The 21,116-nt window shown below is 36.6% G+C and overlaps 2 protein-coding genes across 4 annotated transcripts in view; both read left to right on the top strand.

The window, feature by feature from the left end:
- Positions 1-1,116, top strand: part of ndufb8 (NADH:ubiquinone oxidoreductase subunit B8) — a 4,661-nt gene extending 3,545 nt beyond the window's left edge. The window contains exons 4-5 of the mRNA XM_015399568.1: positions 380-535; positions 982-1,116. Of these exons, the coding sequence (XP_015255054.1) occupies positions 380-535; positions 982-1,074 (249 nt within the window). The 3' untranslated portion in view covers positions 1,075-1,116. The remainder of the gene's footprint in view (positions 1-379; positions 536-981) is intronic.
- A 191-nt stretch (positions 1,117-1,307) lies between these two features.
- Positions 1,308-20,497, top strand: sec31b (SEC31 homolog B, COPII coat complex component). 3 transcript variants are annotated; one of them, XM_015399570.1, is made up of 24 exons: positions 1,308-1,450; positions 3,467-3,698; positions 4,303-4,498; positions 4,598-4,693; positions 5,011-5,151; positions 6,308-6,450; positions 6,537-6,636; positions 6,727-6,888; positions 7,193-7,345; positions 7,963-8,193; positions 8,268-8,342; positions 8,430-8,522; positions 8,604-8,715; positions 8,844-9,022; positions 9,817-9,943; positions 10,110-10,255; positions 11,351-11,524; positions 11,621-11,773; positions 11,851-12,043; positions 12,645-13,037; positions 15,222-15,280; positions 16,835-17,176; positions 17,296-17,367; positions 19,478-19,657. In XM_015399570.1, the coding sequence occupies exons 2-24, from the start codon at positions 3,496-3,498 to the stop codon at positions 19,655-19,657; spliced, it is 3,723 nt and encodes a 1,240-aa protein (XP_015255056.1). In that variant the 5' UTR covers positions 1,308-1,450; positions 3,467-3,495. The 3 variants fall into 3 exon arrangements, with proteins under 3 accessions (XP_015255056.1, XP_015255058.1, XP_015255057.1); XM_015399572.1 differs by lacking the exon at positions 1,308-1,450 and having other exon boundaries at positions 3,496-3,698; positions 16,835-16,960; positions 17,057-17,176; positions 19,478-20,497; XM_015399571.1 differs by lacking the exon at positions 1,308-1,450 and having other exon boundaries at positions 3,496-3,698; positions 19,478-20,497.
- The last annotated feature ends 619 nt before the right edge of the window (positions 20,498-21,116 follow it).

A 21,116-nucleotide genomic window follows, 5' to 3' on the forward strand; every position in this document is an offset into this window, starting at 1 on the left:
TCCCAATGTAATTTCCCATTCGGAACCTACCTGCACTAAGTTTCTAACTGGTTAGCAAGATGCTTACAAGAATCCGGCTACAATCAAACTTGCTTACGAACCTTCCACCACAACAATCCTGCCCTCTTGATAAAGGCCCAATCACATTCATTTTATTCACTCGTGTAAAGTCGTGCACCACTCGGGAGAATTCGGAAATGCAACGGTTGGAACAGCTGTTTCCCTACGATTTTAAATACTGTATTGCTTTCTGACTTTGAAGTAATATCTAAGTGTCATGCAAAAAAAAAAAAAAGGTTCTCTAAAAGCTGTTTTTTGTGGAATTGAAGATTTATTAGAATTAATTACGTATTCTCTTCTGCATGTGTTATTGTTTCAGATGCACTGGGATTTCGATATGTACATCAGAAACAGGGTGGACACATCTCCAACCCCGGTGCCATGGTCGAGTATGTGGAAACAACTGTGTGGTTTCATCGGGTTCATGTTGTTTATGTTCTACGTTGGAGAGAAATTCCCATCCTATCAACCTGTTGTAAGCATACACTCATATTTTCTCTTTTTTGTAAAAAAAAACAGAATGGTTTTGTACTAAATACTTAGTAATGTTTCATGCTATGCTGTGGCTAATGCTTTAGAATGTATTACTGATTTGATTCATTTTAGTGATAGTTGAATAAATGGGGTTTGGAGGTGAATTGAAGAGGCTAGGTAGTGTCAAAATGGGGGTTGATATTTGATTTTGCTGTCTAATCTTAAAAACACATCTTTCTAATTTTCGCTTTAATCTTTAAATTTATTGAAGGTTGTTTTTAATGTTACTAAAATGAAAAGAAACCATGCAGCCCCTAATCAATATGCACTTTTTGTTGTTTTTATTTATTTAATTTTTTTTTTGTTAAACTCCTGTTTTAAAAATGCTCCAATATGTTTTATTTTATGTATTTAATATTGCCTTTATTTTCATTTATTTTGTTTTAGGCTCCAAAGCAATATCCCTACAACAACCTGTACTTGGAGAGAGGAGGAGATCCTGAAAAACAACCAGAGGAAGTTAATAATTATGAAATCTAATCCGAAAATACAATGTAGCTGTTGTACATATATTTCTGAAAACAATAAAGACTTGTGTTCCAAAAATGTCTGTCATTTTCTCTTTTTCCGTTTAAGGACTAATCTTGCTTATTAAAAAAAAATCTTAATGGTTTATTTTTTTTATCACAGTTTAAATTCTTAAAATGTAATCTACGCTGGAATCATCTTGATGATGATTGATGGGGTCAGGGCGTTAGGCAAAATGTAAGAGTTCGTTTAGAAATGTCCTAGTGGGCTACCGTAGCCTAGTGACAACACGACAGTAGCACTTTGGTCTGAAGTGCTAGCTTGACTGAAAAGTAGAATTGGAGCCAGGGGACGCGAACTGTCAAGCTTTTTTTAGCAGACAGTTTACGTAAGTTGCTCTTTAAAACCCAATTTACTAACAAATTGTTTTATAGCTCTCAGTAAAACTGTTTCCTTTGCTTTTGGTTTGATGGCTAACGAGTAGCTAGCTACCAACAACAAAATCGGGTGTGGATAGAAACTGGATATAATGTATCACGTCGATCTGTAAGGCAGTTTTATTTATTGTTTGCTTAGAGCTATTTCAATCATAAATCTATAAAAATTATCTAATATTAATGGAAACTTGCAATGTGACATGTAAGGCTAAGACTATGAAAGCTAAGGCTACATGTGAAATGCTAACTCATTAGCTACATGTCAGATTAGAGGAGGAAATTTTAATTTAGAAGTTTGGGAACTTCGTAGGGTTTAAAGCTCCAAACTATATGCATGTAGCTAAAACTCTTAAAGTAATGAAGGGATAATGGTTCTATCAGAAGCTTTCCTTTCGCTGTAGGAAGTAAACGGGGTTTAAAGGGATTTCCGTTGGCAGGTAACACTGAAGGATGAGACAGCTAGACCAAAGTGAAAAATGTACAAATGGAGCTACACTGCAAAAATGATCTAGAAATAAGTCAACATTTCTTAAATTAAGTGTATTAACCCTTGCTTTGGGCAGATAAATAAGATGATCTGCCAATAGATTGAGTATTTCTACTCTTAAAATAAGATTATTAGATAATATGCACTTGAAATAAGACAATGCAATTGTTTTTTTTTTGTTTTTTTCTTATTTTAAATGTAAATTGTCTTGTTTCATTGGCAAAGTTTCACACTTACCTTCTCAATTCAAGAAAAAACGCACTTATTTTTTTTTTGTTTTTTTTTTTATTTTAAATGTAAATTGTCTTGTTTCATTGGCAAAGTTTCACACTTACCTTCTCAATTCAAGAAAAAACGCACTTATTTTAAGAAAAAAATGACTTGAAATTGCATTTTTTTTCCAGTGTAATGGCCTCTGTCAGTGCTGGTCCACAGTGTAAAATTAAATACATTCAACTTAGCTGTCTACAGTGAAATTAACTTTCTTTTGCAAGAATGATAAGAGGATAATTTCATTTTCACCCACTGATGTTACATTTCCCTTTTCATTTTTGGTATCTTGTCGTAATTTTGTTATGTCTTGTTTCATATCTATTACCAAGAATTTCGTGATCCCCCCCTGCAGCTCCAAGTGGAACTTTTTGTGTTTTTGCAAAAGTCCTCACCTTGTTATAATTTGTATAGTATAATATCTATAGTCGGCAAACTCTCCTAATTTACATCCATAGATAATTAACACTGATCCCGCCATTCATAAGTAAAATTATCTTGATCCAATTAATAAATAAATATACTGTACATGTTTATATGCCTTAGGTGTCAACATTTCTGTTATTGATCGTATTGTTGTTGTTTTTTTTGTGCTAAAACGGTTAGATTAATCGTGATTAATTGATTATTCAAAATAATCGTCAAATAATTCAGTAATACAATCACATTCTCACAGCTGTAGTATAGTGTCTAAAAAAGAGGCTTTTTCTAAAAGGACCCACTCAGATTACAAATTTAGTCAACTCTTTATAATAAAAAAGTAATTTTAAATATAAAAAGAAATCTCCTTTGTAAATATATTTTATACGAAACGGATCAAGTGGTGTTGATTTTGCTTCAGCTGGTTCAACTTTTGTAAAAATGGAAATCTACAAGAACTTTTTGCAACCCTTTGCTACTTAATCATAAAAGTAGTTAATATTATTAAACTAAAATGATCTTGGTTGGTTAGTTTTTTGTTTTGTTTTGCTATTTACAATTTATTTAAAATGTTTAATAAAAGTTGAATGTTAATCTACTCAACAATTATGTTTTTAGATTAATCACTTTCATGAAGACAATACATTAGTCAATCACTAAAATAACTACCAGTTGCTTCTCTAGTTCTGATGTGTTTATCAGTTTTACAGACAAGAAAATATTAGATTGTCATTGGCTGGCTTTATTAACTTTGTTTAGGTAATATAGTGTTGTTGAATTGTCTGCCCAGGCTTTGAAACTTGAACAACGTAGTTGAATATGAGGCTGAAGGAAATTCAAAGGACTGCCCACCAGGCGTGGAGTCCTGCTGGACACCATCCTATCCACCTGGCCTTAGGAACATCAGCACAACAGCTTGATGCTTCTTTTAACACCACAGCTGCTATAGAAATATTTGAGATGGATTTTGCTGATCCGTCTCTGGAGATGCAGCTCAAAGGTTCGTTGCCCACCCCAAACAGGTACGCTATGATTTAATCTTTTTCATTTTTAATCCTACATTTCCAAATTCTGTAGTCGATCAACAAATGCTTAGAACAATTTGTTTCTGATTGTGCTTAGCTGTGTGTTTTCAAAACAATTTTTCTATTGCCTGCCATAACTGTCTACTATGACAGATAACTATGGCAGCTATGACAATAAAATTATGCATTTAATTTCCCTTTTCAACTACCGGTAATTAAGTATTTTTGAACTAAATTGAAAAATTGATTTTTAGATATTTAAACTAAGTACAGGAAAACTGTCCAGACCCCTGGAACATTATTATTTTTTCTTATTTTCTTTTTACTTTACAGCCACAAGCTGTACTGCCTTTTGAATTTTTGTTGCACATAAGTTTTGAATATAAAGAACATATTGCACTTTTTTTTTTTTTTCCTCAAACTGCTGAGTGAAGTTGTAATATACAATAGTTTTAGTTCCATGATCCAGTGTCTTATATCACCACTATTTTCAGAGGAATGTCTCAGTTGTTTTTGCACATGTACAAGCTGACATTTGATCTTTTACAGGCTTTATAGTTGTTATAATAAGTTCAACATCCTGTTTATTTTGCTCCACAAGGTTGCACAGTATTGTATGGGTAAATTTTGGAACTGGAGAAGATGGCACCGGAGGGAGAGTTGTTGGCGGAAGTGAAAATGGCACATTGACTGTATATAATCCAGAGGCTATAATAAATTCTGGTGCAGATGCAATAATCGGGCAGTCTGACAAACATACAGGACCGGTCCGTGCACTTGATTTCAATCCGTTTCAGGTAGATTCTATGCTTTCATTAATGCCATCATGGACAGTTTATCCACGGACTCATCTTCTAGAATCCACAGTTTTCTATTTCTGTTGTTTTCTTGCACAGAATAATCTTCTTGCATCTGGAGCGAATGACTCAGAAATATACATCTGGGATCTAAATAACTTCAGCAGCCCAATGACTCCAGGAGCAAAAACACAGGTCAGTACCTCTTTAAAAAGATTTTGATATCTAGAAAAGTCACAAATACGCTAGCCTTAAAAATATATAATAATCTCATAACCTTTATAAGAACAAAACTAAATTGAAATGCTAGATCTCCAGCCAGTTTTATGCTCTATTCTGAAAGTTTCACAACTAAATTCTGATAGAAACCTCTGCTGGCTTTTGTGTCTGTTTTGCTCTGTTACAATAAAAGGATATAACAAATGATAGCTACCAAATTTCCCTGACTTTAAGGTTAATTCTCATTAAAAGGTATTTGAGAAACTTTTTTCATAACTCTTTTCTTGTTTCAGCCTGTTGAAGACATCAGTGTTGTTTCCTGGAACAGGCAGGTTCAGCACATCATGGCTTCTGCTAACCCTAGTGGGAAAGCGGTTGTGTGGGACCTGAGGAAGAATGAGCCCATCATAAAGATCAGTGATCACAGCAACAGAGTTAGTTGTATTTCTTATTTTTTTTAGAATTTTTGTTTTTTTTTTTTTTTTGGAAACACCAATCATTAGTTCAAGTACAAGACACATTTTTTCGTTTTTGGTTATATACATTTGCCACTAAATTATATTGTGTTTAATTTAATTGTTATATAGTGTATATTTATCTGGTGATTTAATTGTACTTTTGTTGATTTTTTGTTTTTGTTTTATTGCAATAGAAATAATGGAGCATACTGTTCCTTACCTAAATATTTTGATTTCAGAAAGAGGACATAATGGACATGCTACTTCAAACTAACCTGACCTAAACCACTTAAAGACTATTACTTAATGTATTTTTATTTATTTAAATGTAACAAAGCCTGATAATGAACAGACTTCATCGCTAGTTTTCATCAATCTTTCTCTTCAGGAAAACATTGAACCATAAATCAAAATTTACAGACAAGCTAAAGCTCTCTACTAAATCAACCTGGGCTTCTTTAACATACGTACAGTGCCACAGGTGGATTGCCCTGTAATTCATGCATAAGACACTTAGGCCAAATATTGAATTTTTACACTGGAAAACATGGATATCCAGTTCAGTAATTTTTTTCTTAAAATAAGTGCATTTGTTCTTGGATTGAGGAGGTAAAAGACACATTTTGCCAATGGAGCAGGACAATTTACACTTAACATAAGAAAACACAATTCCATTGTCTTACTTCTAGTGCATATTATCTAATTATCTTATTTTAAGAGTAAAAATACTAATTCCATTGGCAAATAATCTCATTTACCTACTCAAATTAAGGATAAATACACCTGATTTAAAAATTTTTTACTTATTTCTAGATCGTTTTTCAAGTGTATACTTTATAGACTTTCATTGTTAAAAATGCTAACGTTTTAACCATTGTTAAGTGATATTTAAATTTACTGAAAGACAGAAATTTGTGTTTTAAATGTTTGCAACTCATAGCAATATACCCAGCAGGTAAAACACTAGAAATATATAACATTATGACTTTGTAACTCTGTGACTACATATATGGTACTTAAAGTTTTTATTTCTGATCATCTCTCTTTTTTTTTTTTTTTTCTGGAAAATGATAAAACTGCTTGATGATAAATTGGTGTTGTGATTTAAGTCCTATCTGTTCTGTGATTTCAGATGCACTGTTCAGGAATGCTGTGGCACCCTGATGTGGCCACCCAGTTGGTATTGGCTTCGGAAGATGACCGACTGCCAGTCATTCAAATGTGGGACCTTCGTTTTGCCACGTCTCCCCTTAAAGTGCTTGAAAACCACAAACGGTAGAACTGTTAAAGATTTTTCTCTTGTTCACATATGTATATATTTGCTCAACTATTTCAGAGTGTCTTGAATGTTTTTCTTCCAGAGGAATTTTGTCCATTTCTTGGAGCCAGGCTGATTCAGAGCTCCTTTTGAGTAGTGCTAAAGACAACAGGATCCTCTGCTGGAATCCAAACACTGGAGAGGTCTGAGAGATTTTCACTTGCTTATATGTCATATCTAAATTATCTCTCCCCAACACATTGATGCTCATTGGAGTATTTCTTTTATTTTAGGTCATTTATGAGCTTCCAACGACAAACCAGTGGTGTTTTGATGTGCAGTGGTGCCCCAGGAATCCAGCCCTCCTTTCAACAGCATCATTTGATGGGAGAATCACAGTTTACTCTGTGATGGGAGGGAGCTTGAAGGCTCAGCAGCAAAGCACCGCTGATATGGTGATTACTAGCTTTTGTTGCATTTGTTTCTCTGTCCACAAGATGGTGCTAGTGTAAAGCAACACATGCTGACTAATGAAAGTACTCTGAATTAGTGCAATGAGTACCTCCTGGGGCTTTACTTTGGCAATCCTCCATAACACCTGTCCATCACCATTATCATTGGATGTACTGAAGAAAACTGATTAAAATATCTTTTTAGAATCTGGAAGTTTTTTCCAGTTTTGCATGTTGTTTAAGTGAATTTAGAATTCAATGTTTATCTGAACAAATAATGTTTTTTTTTTTGTTTTTTTTTTAACAGATATCGTCCTCATTTGATTCAATGGATCCCTTTGGGACAGGACAAGTGCTGCCCCCTCTACAAGTTCCCCAGCCCAGTGTGCAGGACACCATCATCCCTCCTCTGAAGAAGCCACCTAAATGGGTGCGCAGGCCGGTTGGAGCTTCCTTTGGTGTAAGTCGAATGTTAGAATACTTCTTTCTGCAAAAGGGTTCAAAGTAGTTGTGCAGCTTATAAATATGGTGTTTCTAGGAAAGTGTGTCAAAGAAAATCCCCATAACTAATAGTTTTCCTGTTGAGAGAACCTACTGCCTGAAGCGTGAATCTTTGCATCCTCTCAAGGGCTAATATCAGCGTCTCCATGCTGGTCTAATGAATGCTCTCCTGGCTCAGCCTATCAGTTCATGAATCGCCATGTCTCGGTAGATTAGATGTTTTGCAAATATCTTTCCGTTTACCCATCCCATGACATCTGAAGATAGTCGGTTGCCTTGGATGTTGTTTGATGGTTTCAATCAAATAAAGGGTGCTAAATGCATAAGCAAGACAGACCTTTCTGATTTTATTTAAGTAAAAAAAAAAAAATTCCTTTTAAAAATTTTCATGATTATGCACTGATCTGTATTGCATAAAAATCCCACAAACCACTGGAATAAGTGATTGGAACATTAATACATTTACACTTATTAAAGCTGTATAACAGCATTTGCCAAGAATTGTTTGTATGTAGATTAACTCTATTTGTTTTTTTTTTTCTTACTGTTGATTTTGGTTTGCTTTTGTTTTGTCAGTTTGGTGGAAAGCTGATAACCTTTGAGAATCCAAAGCTTCCTCCGGCGCAGAGCCCCCAGCCTCTCCCCAGACAGGTCTTTGTGAGCCAGGTTACCACGGAGACAGAGTTCCTCCAGCGCTCCAGGGAGCTTCAGGCCGCGCTGCAGTCGGGTTCGTTCAACAACTACTGCCAGGCCAAGATTCAGAACGCCAAGTCCGATTCGGAACAGGACATTTGGAAGTTCCTTCTGGTAGGAGTATCTTCATGTTGACATGTAGCTTAAGTCTTTCAGCCAGTTTGATGTTTTGCTTCTTTTGATCACAGGTGAACTTTGAGGACGAGGCCCGCATTAAATTCCTTAAACTTTTGGGTTTCAGCAAAGATGAATTGGAGAGAAAGGTATTTTTCTCTTTTACATGGTATTCTTGACCTATTTTTTATTTTGTCATTTAGGGTTGTAGCTGTTAAAGTATTATGTTTGTGTAGATTTCAAAATGTTTGGGGAAGAATTTCCAGTCCAACGGTCATGGAGTTGATGCCAAAGATTTAGCGGAGAAGATGCAGCGTTTAACAACTGAGGTCAGCTGATCTCCCATCTGTCCATTTAACTTTCATATTTCCTGATTATTTAAAAATAAAAGCTACATTTTTTTTCCCCAGAGGTCAGATGAAGCTGCAGCTGATGTTCGAACCTCCGGCTCCATTTCACCAGCAGACTTCTTCAGTCATACTCCGAAGGAGAATTCCACCTTCCAAATCCCTGTTTCATGTGGTAAAAGTTATTCTCATTCAAATGCACTTAGGGATATTTTTTACTTTGTTGCTCTATCTGTTGACTGTAATCATGGTAGTTTCTGTTGCATACCTGATTAATAACAACCACGCTGATCTTTTGCACAGACACTGACGGTTTGATAAGCCAGGCGTTGCTGGTTGGTAACTTCGAGGGTGCTGTTGATTTGTGTCTCAATGATGGTCGCTATGCTGAAGCCATTTTGCTGTCCATCAGCGGTGGAGAGGATCTTCTCAAGAAGACACAGCAGAAATACCTTAGCAAGCAAAAAAACAGCATTTCAATGGTAGGAATACATTTTTCCACCTGCTCGACTACTGGATATGGCTGAGGCAAGGAAAAAGTTTAAACCTGAGCAGGCTAAAAAGAGAAAAAATAAAACTTATTAAGATTAACAAAGAAAAGGAGGCAGCCTAAATAAGTTTGTGTTTGATGTACTGTGGCTAATAGGTGGAAACGGGCAGTAAATGACAAAAACAGGAACAAACACATTATTGATTTAAACTTTAAATAAAACAAACAACAACAAAATAACTGTCATAGAAAAGTGCTGTAATAACAGAATATAGATGGATGCAAATGCTGCAAATACCACAAACAACAAGTTAAAAAAGCTGCAAACTCACTCGTCAAAAGGGAAGAGCACTTTGAGGGTGTCAACCACTGAGTCACATGGTGCAGCAGTATATTTAACTATATAAAATGCTGCTTTTCTATAACATTTTTAAAATACATGAGGAAAAAATTAAAGGGATTTTTAAAATTGTGGAATTGTTTCTGCTACTGCAGCATTTTTTCTTCTTCTGTTGCTTTATGCTATTTTGTGTTTTTGTGGTTTGGAGTTGTGCATCATTAATGCTTTTGCAACACCTTTCAACTTTTTGCCTTGTGTACCTGTCGGCCACTGTAGCAATCAGTCTATATAGAACAAGCTTTACTTCATAAAGGGATTTACTGACATACGTTTTCTGATAATTCTTATCTTAAAATCACCTAAATGCAGTTGCTGAGGTCATGCAGACACAAGAGAAACTTATATTTTGCTAAATCACCATTCATGTTATTCCCATCAAACTCCAGCTTATATCATCAGTGGTGACCCAGAACTGGAGAGACATAGTACAGAACTGTGAGCTTGACAACTGGAAGGAGGCCCTCGCTGCTCTACTGACTTACGCTCATCCAGAAGACTTTGCTTGTTTTTGTGGTAAGATAAACTTTTTAATTGATGTATGAGTCAAGTTATAGCTTGTCTTGTTTCTTGTGGACTGTTTGTTTGACTTTCTCACTAACATCAGCCTGTGTCTGTTCTTGCTCTATTTAACCTTTCTCCTGCATTTATTATTTGGGTATTTTCTCATTTGTCCTGCAAGATACCCTGGGAAACCGGTTGGAGCACGAGGGCACAGAGAAGCGCTGCCTGCAGGCCTGTCTATGTTACATCTGCTCGGGAAACATTGAAAAGCTAGTGGAGTGCTGGGCCTTGCACAGAGACTGCTCTTCTCCTCTTGGGCTGGAGGTATAAGTTCAGATTTATTGGGGAATTTCGATCTGCAATCATTTTAGTGGGGAATAGTTCAGTTGAGACATTTTAAAAGAATTTAAAATAGCTTTGATCTAAAGGTGCGTTCACATCGAATGCGATCTGGGCTTCAAAAAGGCTGAAATTTTGACACTGGATCAAACATCGGCTCTGGATTCTCTGCACTCTGGTTGTTTATCTGCTCTTTCTGTAGCTACAAGCTAGAAAACAGCTTGGCTTTATTTACTGAGATGAGTTTAAAAAATTGTTTTAATATATTTTTAGTAAGAAAGTCCACCTCGAAACACCAGCTGTGCAGTCAGTTCATTAGGATTATGATCCTACTAAAGTATGCAGTTCTGCTTTGGAGCTCCAGACCTCCAGCATACCGCTGGGAAATCCCCACTGAAAGCTCACTAAGCTGCCCGCCTGGGGGGGATTTCCAGCTGCTGTTCTAGAATTTGGCATAAAGAGTTTTTAAGGTTTGTGCAAAAAAACTACAATTAACAGAATATACAATCAAATATTTATCGTTGGCATATTTTAAAATTTTTTGTTAACTTAGGTATTTATAAACTGCTCTACATGGTTAATAAAAAATGCTTTGAGCAGCAATAATGATCAGAGCTCACTCTCTTTTCTTTGTATATAACAATCCATTTTCCCAGCTTTTTTATTTTTTAAACTTTGGAGTTAAACCCCTTTATATTTATTTAGTCTTAATATGCAGTCAGCTGTGCAAAAGCGATAACCTTTTGCATGTAGTATCCATCTCCCATAAAGTCCTGGTTCAGCTTTTCTTTGGCAAAAGTTAAAATTTCTAAAATCCAGTGTTGGACGCTACGACACCTGCATATGCCGGTCTCGATCCTTTGGAAGTCCCGCTGCACCCTTAGACTTTGCATGTAAATCAGATGCTTTGACGCCTAAAACACATTGTGTGTGAACACACCATAAGTTGGCTCAGAAAGATGTAAAATATCTCCAGGTCGAAATCCAACCTCATTTTCTGTCTTGTCTCTGAAATCTGGGTTTGTAAAAAATGATGTGTATGTATGTGAATTCATGTGATTATTGCATGTTTTGTTGTAGGATCTGGTTGAAAAAGTAATGATGCTACGAAAATCAATTGAGCGCCTCCGCAACAGCGAAGTAGCAGTGCAGAGTCCTATTCTGGCTGAGAAGCTAACCTGCTATGCTGGCATACTGGCTGCAGAGGGCAGCTTAGCAACTGCAATGACATATCTGCCTGACAACTCGGACCAAGTAGGGAGCCATATTTTAACACTTCTAAATCCAGTTTTTAGCCTTTTTTAGTTGGAATTTCTAAATCTGGGTGTATGATCATTTCTGTCTCAATAGCCTGGGATCAGGATGCTGAGAGACCGGCTGTCTCATGCTCAGGGAGAGGCTGCTGCCCAACAACAGGCTTCAAATACCTTCAACAGGGTCGGCGGGCCAACAGCTAACCCCATTTCTGTAGCTCAAACTCATGCACCTAAAGCACCAATTATGGTAAAAGTTGATTTGTCAAAGATTTGTTTCTGATAACAAAAAAATTTTTTGAAGACTTTTATTTTTACTAATTTTAGAGTCAGTACCAGCCATCTGCTCCAGCCCAGGTGACGACCCAACAACAACCTGCAATGCCATCGATTTTTACTCCGCAAGTCCCTCCACCCAACCCAGGCCCGGGTCTGCCGTCCTCCACTCATGTTCATCCACCCAGTTCCACCCGCCCAGTTGTAAGACCTCCCTACCCGCAACATCCTGCTGCAGCACCAGGTTTGACAGCTTTCACCTTGGTTTAAAGAATCTTTACAATGGTCTGACAAACCATGACATACCCTAACACTTTTTAACATTGTGTCCTGTGACAACCCTAAATTTCAGTGGGACATTTTTGAAAAGAAAACAGAAAGGAGTGCATTGCTTTAAACAAAATAAAAATCCAAAATATTTTGCATGCATTACATCCTCATTTCTAAATATAATCCATTGCAAAAGTTTCCTTTAGAAGTTACATCATTATTATCACAAAGTTTCAAACATCGGGTGAGATAGTTTGACCTAAGTAGAGGACATCCCTGGAAGAACTATTCATGTTTAAGGCCACAGCATTTAATCTGACTGACCTCAAATTATTTTGATAAGAACAACTAAAGACTTTTCAGCAAAAGGTTGTTCCATAAAGTACTGACTAAACATTTAAAACCCCTGTATCCCTTTTTCATTTGCTCCCCAATGAAGTCATTCATTGTGTTGAGTGATACCTTTATATTTCAAAGTATGTTGATGTTAGTTTTGGGGAATATAATAAAATGTGAAAATTGAAGAAACATGGATGCATTTTAAATCAATATTTCCTATTTCTGTACTTTTTCAGCTTTCTCTTCTCATCAGCCATTCCAGCCTCAGCCTGTTTCCACTGGTGGACCCTTCTCTCCTACAGGCCCGCCCATGCCAGCAGCAAGCTTATCAGGGCCTCCATTACCCCCTTCATCCTCCACCCCTGGAGGCCTACCCCCCACTCCGAGCCCAGGGGTGCCCCCAATAGGCTTTGTGCCCTCTACCTCTTTACCCTCAGGCATGACGCCGCCCAGCTCGCAACCAGGAGCCCCAGGTCCCATGTACCCAGGCAGCTTCCACAGCCAAGGCCCATCCCCTCCCATGGCGTCTGGTTCCTACCCTCCTATGGGAGCTGGATACCCACAAGGAGGTCCTGGAGCTCCTGCAGCAAAGCCCTTCCAGGCTCCTGTTGTTGCTCCTCCTCCTACAGGTAAAATGAATCATGTTGCAGCAAGAACTTTAATTCCTTTAATCTGGTTTTTATTTTATGTTTTACCAAACTGTTTTAACATAAAGAACTGATCTACACAGTATATCTGACATCAATGCGTCTATTCAGATGTGACACCGTTTTTAATTTGCAGGTTATTTTCCTTGGCTGAATTCAGAGTGTGATCATCCAGGTGATACGTTTGGTGAAAATCGAGCATATAGCGGTTTCCACAGCTCAAACAAGATTACGCTTTGCTATTGAATTGCATTTGTTTCTTCGTTGCTTGTACTTACCCCTTCTTTGTAGATTTAAAGCATACCATTTAGGTTTTGAAATTTAGAAATTATTTTGTATATTCTTACAGTTAGTAGTAAAGATTATGGCTTATTTCTGGGTTTGGGCAGCGATCTTAACACATTTTCTTCTTTTTAATAACTATATTACCAAAGACATAAAAATGGGCAAAAAAGAGTGTTTTAATACAAACAGAAATTGCAAAGAACATGTCCTCCATAAAAATAAACAACAGCATCCCTTATATAGTGTAGCTCTTAATTTAGGCTAAGCGATTTCTGAACAGCTGTGAACATTTCCCAACATGTACCAGGGCAAAACTGAAAACTGCCAAGGATAAAAAAAAAAAACCTTGTATTGTATTACTTTGAGCTTTTTATTATTTCCTGAACTTTGATATCTACTCTCTAACAGCTTGAATCAACCGCAGACATCTCTTGACTTTACACAGAATGTAGTTTCCTTTTAGGTGTATTCTTACACCTGTGTGCTCCATCTCTCTTCACTGATACTTAATGTAGGTAACAGTGAGTTTTCATTCAGTAACTGCATCTAAAGTGTTATTACTGTGACCTGATGGTGCTTAGATGTGTGTTCACAAGTCGAAAAAAAATTTGATAGAGCTTCTGACCAAAGTATTATTTAAGGGTACTAATAGTTGTTTGAAATGTGTAATATTTTTGAAGTGTATCTCTAGCTATTAGTAGTTTTTTCCTTAGTGAGATATAAATTATAAAATGAAAGGGTAGATATATTATGTCAATACATTTTAATCAGTTATTTGTTGACCTTAAACATATGTAGTGCTTGTATTCTAACCTTCACTTTGATATTGTTACCTTTGCAGGGTACCAGTATCAAACCATATCACAGGTTCTGGAAGCTTCCGATGAATCTTGGCTTATTTAACTGTTTGGATTTGCATAAACGCTGATAATCTGAGTGCTGAAAAAAAGTTGTTTTGACTTGCAGTGTGTTGCTATGTAGACTAACCTTGGTGCATAGGTCACACATGAAATCTAAAGAGTCAGGTTGAGATGATGCTTTCACTTTGTCAGGCGATAATTGGTGAATCCAAAGGATAAAACGATTCCAGTAAAAGGGACTCAGAAAGCTTATCTGCCAGGTTAAAATGTTGGGAGTTGATGTGGCTACTACAGTGCCTGAAAATAATTTTGATTTTCTTTTTTCTTCCACATTTTGAAACATTTTAGATACACACTTAAATGTATTAATTTGGGGTTTAATGTTAGTCCAACAGTAAGCAATGTTCCACTTTTAGGGCCATGAATGTAGGTCATGAAGTAAAATGGCAGCATGGTGGCAGCAGCATCATAGGGTTTATGATTGATTTTATTATGTTATTTTTATGTGTTTTTATATGTCTTATTGTACTGCTGCCTCTTGGCCAGGTCTCCCTCGAAAAATAGATTTTATCTCAAGGGACTTCCTGGTAAAATAAAGGTAAAATAAAATAAAATGCTGTGATGATGGTGTTCGACAGGGACAGATTAGCTGCTTAGAGTTGGGTGGAAGGTGGATGGGACTCAGTTAAGGAAAATCCTGAGAGATCTGTCATATTCTGCACCTTTTTCTGCTTTTATTTGAACTTTTTTTTATTTATAATTAGGAAAAGTTAATGGGGATACAAGTTCTTTACATAAACGCAGTACATTTGTTTTTCGCCTTATCTCACCAGCAGACAAACCTGTGGACAAGCCAGTACAGCAGTTAGTTGTCTGACTGGTGTATTCACATATTCACTTTAAACATTTTAAATATGAGTGAAGGAAGCTTTATATATATGCATATTTGTTTGCCTGCTTCTGGCTAAAACTTTTTTTTTTTAAATATGTTTTAGCTAATCTCCTAATCGTTTTATCATAGGACCACAAGAAGGCTGGAATGACCCACCAACGGTACGCGGTGGACCCAGAAAGAAGAAGGTATTTATTACGGGGTTTTTTCTTAGTAATGTCATAAGGAAGTAAAGAACTTCATGTTCGTGTTTATAAATAAAGCTGATGGATCTTTTGAGGGTTTAGATTTAGGTTTTCAGGCACATCTGTAAGCACTTAAGTGTGACTGTTATGAGATAAGTAATGACAGTTTATCTGATGTAGGATTTGCTTTGAACCTGAAAATACCAGATATTGCACTCTGAAATGTCAGGTTTTAATGTAAACATTTTGTGCAAATTTGTTAAAGGGAAAAATTAAAAATGACGTATTTGGGTGTAACAGCTGAAACACTTTTCAGGCTTTAATTTACAGTTTTTGTCCATTTAAACTTGCAGAAATTCTTTTAATCGTTTTATTCCCGGCTAACTTTAGGAGACCGACATTTTCTCTCAGATTTAGTTGCAAACTGAATATACTAAATAATAAAAATACCTCTTTTTACCTTACACTTTCCATTTAGTCTTTCCGTGAACCTTTTGGACCCTGAGCGTTCTCTTAATGGCTTTTCTTTTCCATATAGATTTTGGCTAAGCTTTGCTGCTCCAACCACTCACTTTGTAGTTCCAAAGGGAGTGGCTGACCTTGTGTCTATTTTGGTAAAATAGTTTATAACCAGGATTATGACCAGTATTTAATAATGGAGTGATTTGATTTTAAAATGTGCGATTACGAAAAAGTTTTCAAATGGTTGCATTTCTTCTCCAGAAAACTACATGAAGGTGTCAAAATAAATTAACAACACAATAACTTTATCAGAAGGAAATCCACGTCCAGTAATGGAAGTTTTGTAATTCACATGTCAAGACATCTTAGGCACTCATGTGGAACTTGATGTATAAGTTGTGTGTCACCTGGAAAGCTGCCAGATCAGTCATGTTATAATGTGCCGCACCCTTTAGCCAGTGCACTGCTCTACCAGTCGACTTGGTGGAAAAACTGGTATGAAAATAGTTTTTTGTTGTTTGCTGATTTGATTTTTTTAAGTCAACACAACAGACAACAACTAACAAACGGGTCTATGTGGACCAGGAGTATGGTAATAATGACTAATGTAGTGAGAATGTAATACTTGTTTCAACTCTTCTCCTTGCTCTTTATCTGTGGGATGCAAATGAACTGAACTTTATTTGAAGTTAATCAGATTCAGTGTGTTAAATTAAATTGGCACCAGTGTTTGTTCAAAGGTGTGCACACTTATGAACCCAGGCCTTATGCAGCGTTTTCTGTGTTTGCCTGTTTATATCATGTTTTGTTTTTTTGTTTGTTCCTTAGTTGACATAAAGATATGAAAGACTTTTGAAATTATTTTGTTTGCGGCACAAAAATTGGGATTTTAAACCAAGTTTCAATCTACTGTGTCACAACGTCTCAAATCGACAGAATAATCTATTTGCAAAATAATCATTAGTTGCAGCCCTTATCTTGATGTATAACAAGGTTATAACTCTGCATTAAATGTACCCTTTTATTGCAGCAGAAAAGTTAACCCGAAGATATATTTTGTATGTTTTAAATGTACACTTTTAATGTGGATTACAGGTCCCTGACAACTACACTCCACCAGCCCCAATCACTGCTCCTGTAATGGGTTTCCCAGTGGAGGCTCCACAGCCGCAGAACCACACCCAGGTCCCCCCTGGAGCCCCTCAGGAGCCCAGTGTGCAGGTTTGTTTCATAACAATGGAGGCTTTTTCTGAATTCTCTCTTATCTGCTCTGCAAAAATGTCATCAGCTTCTTTTTTGTGTACATTTGTCACTCAGCTCCTCCAGCAGCTGCCAGCAGAAAGAGTGGAACAGAAGGAAATCCCAGCGGAACACATGGTCCTGAAAACCACCTTTGATAGCTTAGTTCAGCGTTGCCAGCTGGCAGCAGGAGATCCTGTAAGTCCTCCGCATGTGGCAGTGTCCTGGTTCTAGTGTTTTTTATAATCAGTTTGTAGCCTGCGTTCTCTGCGAGGATGAATGGATATTATGCGGTAAAACATGTCAATCTTTTTCAGCAAACAAAACGGAAGCTTGATGATGCTGGAAAGCGTTTGGGAAACCTGTACGATAAGCTGAGAGAGCAGTCGGTAAGGATTTAATTTGTGTTTAAACAGAGTAAATGGTAATGAGAGCAGCATAGGGTCGTATTTTCTAACCGATGCTCCACAGCTCAGAGAACCAGGTCAGCAGGCAGTCTGAGGTGATCAATATGTTCCCAGAGGCGAGACGTAGACTAACTGAAGCCGATCAGACTGCATCCATGGCAATGGCACTAATGTTGTTTTTTAGTCTATGCTTTGTGTCAAACTGTCATTTTAGTTTTTAGCACTTTTATTCACATTGAAACTCTTTTGTTTATTTAAGTTAAAGTCAATGAAAACTTAAGGATTTTTGTCTTTTTTAGTCAGAGTAACTCATAACTATTTTAGTCTAGTTTTCGTTAATGAAAACTGCAGACATTTTAGTCTAGTTTTAGTCATACTTTTAATTGTTTTATGTTATGCAATTAATATATTGTAATTTCCAGGTATATTATAGATGAAACCAGATTCTTCTTCTAGTCAAACTCATTTAACTAATCAGCGCCCAGTTAGAGCTAATTTACATATGTCCATGTGTTTTGCTGTCAATGCAGGAAAATAATATAGTTTCTCTCGCACACACATAGAAGCAAGTTTGTTTACAGGATTTATGGGGACATTTCATTGACTTACGTTCATTTTATACGGCCTAACCTAAACCCTTCACCTAACCATTACTATCATAATCCCAGCCCAAACTGAACTACACCTTAGTCCTTTACCTGCACCCAACCCTAAGAAGAGAACTTTACCTTATGGGGATCAGTTGAATGTCCCCATAAGTACCTGTATGCACCGCATGTTTTTCACACACCCACACAAACACGAGGCTGGTCTGAGTAAAAAAGAAAGTTACGTTAATGTAAACGTACCGCGATTTCATAATGGAAGATCTTACGATCTTTTAAGATTCATGGTTATTTTACAGCCGCATTTGTCCTCATCTTATTCCACGACACATTCTGTTTAGTTTTCCACTTGGTTGTAATTAAAGTTTGTCCAGACATCCAACTCACTCAAACTCATCTGCCCCACTGCATCTGAATAATGGCGTGAGTTCAGAAAGGGGATTGAGAGAATGGCGTTCTGAGCAGTGTGACGTACTGGTGAGGCAAACAGAAAAATATAACGTGAATAAACATTAGAAACTTATTTCCTGTTGTCTCATTTTAGTTAATAAAAATTAAGAGAGATTTTGGCAGAGTTTTTTTTTGTGAACTACATTTAGCCTTGTTTTTATTTGTCCATAAATATTATATATTTTATTTTAGTTCCTGTCACAAAAACATCATTAACATTTCGTCACGTGATATTGACGATGATATTTCTTCCTAATTTTCATTGAAAAAAGCAAACGGAACTTAAGATACATGTCAGAAGTTTATTTTCTGTAGCATTTTTTTTTTTAATGACTTATTCTCATAGTTAAAGCTTGGGACTGAGAAATAACATTTGCATGCATGATAACATTTGTTTAAAATTAGCCTTTTCGAAACTGACATAAAAAGATCAGCAGGGCTAAAAGATTTAGACATTTATTAGTGTCCTTGCACTATAGGGCATATAAAGCTAAAGGAGGAAATACACCACATGCATTTACGGCACGTGACGTCAACCATGCGGCTTACCCACGTATTTATCACCAAACACTGTAAAGCAACATGTTTCTGACCTGAGAAATTTCGTTACATGGGTAAGGAATTTTTGTTGTATATAGGTATGTTAAAGGGTGAACAGATCTGCAAAAGAAAGAAATTTAATATGGTAACTAGGATGCTTATTGCTTATGAGGGACAATGTGGGACAGATGCACCTTTTTCACTTTTACAGTTGTTCTACATCATGCTCCCTTAATTTTTTATTTTGAAAAAATAACTTCCAGCTCTCTGAGAATCGCCTATCATTAGCTTCACCCAGTTATAATCTGTTGATTCTGTCTTTGAATACACCCATCTATCTTTTTCATAGAAAATACACTCTGTAAATTTACAGTTAAAATTTAGCTTTATTCTCAAAGTCATTTGAGTCTTGGTAAAATAGGAATCTTTTTAAAGAAAAACTCAGAGCTTGAATTTGATATGAAAAACAACTAAGCAAACACTGCCTTCCTTTTTAGCTCTCTCACAATATCCTGGGCGGACTCCATGAGATCAGTCGCTGCGTAGCGAGCCAGAACTACCAGCGGGGCCTGGAGGTCCACACTCAGGTGGTCAGCAGCAGCAACTTCAGCGAGATCTCTGCCTTCATGCCCATCCTCAAAGTGCTCATGACCATCGCCAACAAGCTGGGCGTTTAAAACCTGCAGACAACACCAACCACTCTTCAGTGTTACCATGATGTTGTATACGTATTTATTTTCCTTTAAGAGCCGACGAGGTGTCAGCCATGAGAATAGTGGCTGATGCCGTTACAGAACCTGGTTCTGATGGTTCCTCACAGAGGATGAGTGTGTTTGAAGCAGAAAGGTGGAGTTTTATGGGTATCTGTTGATGTTGCTGTGCTTATCTTTGCCAGAAGATGAATGTATTCAGAAAGTGGCTCGGTGTAAATTCAAATAGTGATGTGATACATGAAACCGGTTGTTTAAAAAGTAGGTGCATTTTCATAAAACACGTTACATAGTGCTGCAGTGTGTATTTTTCTTTAAAGCGCTGGCAGATGTTCCAACAGCTTAACAGACATGCAACACTCCAGCTGCAACAACAAAACATTCAGGGCTCACATTTTCATAAATTATGAATAAAATCTGGGTCATCCTCACAATCCACCCTCTGCACTCGGTGAGGGAGGACTACGACTACACAATGTGTGCCCCTTTTTAAAAACGAGCTGCATTACAGGCATTTTGTGAACTCCGTCATTAAATTTTTGATTGTTCTGTAATTATGGTGCAGGGAGATTCTGGGCCAAAGCACTGAAGAATGTTTTGTCTAATAAGTAGATTTTATTTTTAGTTTCAGTAAGATTCAACATTAGCTAGTGTGAATTTTTTTTTCTTCCCATTTTGCCCTCATATTTGCTTTGCTGTGCATGCTTTCCTCTATTTACCCTCAGATAACTTTAAATAGCAGCTTCTAGAACAAAACTTAGAATATTTTCTGTTTGAACTGCAAATAAATGAGCCTGTCCCACTGTTTCAGGTCCTCTTACTCCATGTTGACAGCTATGTTTCATTTTGTAACATCAATTTTTAATCTTGTGTTGAATGGAATGATAACATGTAAGCAAATTGAAAGACTGCAGATGATGTTCTTAGTTTTGTAGCTGCTTATAATAAACAGATTTGGGTTTTTTTGAGGGGGAGGGCAGCAGAAGGCAGGAAAGTGCCTCACTGTGCCTGTTTTAGTTGCACAGATATTTATACAATCCATGTTGCTTACTTTCCTCATTTCGATATCTCTTTTTGAAATAAAGTTCCACTTAAAATATGTAAAGTCTTCAATTATAAAATTTTTTTTATTTTTGACCATGTGCAAGAACCTATATAAGAAATTCATTAAAATTTAAAATTATAGAGAATGTAAGAATCTGAAAATATATTTTTTAAATCTATGAACATTATCAGCCTACAGTGCATCCTCTAACAGCAACTATATTTTATAAAGGACAGTGAAATCACATTAGAGAAATGTGCTCTGATGCTACTGCCAATGAACACACAAAATGATCAGACCATCAAACAGAACTGGCACCTACCTAAAATACCTCTACCTAAAATTTTAAAACAATGCAAAGCAGTGCTGATGAAGATTCTC

The sequence above is a fragment of the Cyprinodon variegatus genome, unplaced genomic scaffold (genome assembly GCF_000732505.1).
Source record: "Cyprinodon variegatus isolate N-32 unplaced genomic scaffold, C_variegatus-1.0 Scaffold1024, whole genome shotgun sequence".
In the NCBI taxonomy this organism is placed as follows: Eukaryota; Metazoa; Chordata; class Actinopteri; order Cyprinodontiformes; family Cyprinodontidae; genus Cyprinodon; species Cyprinodon variegatus.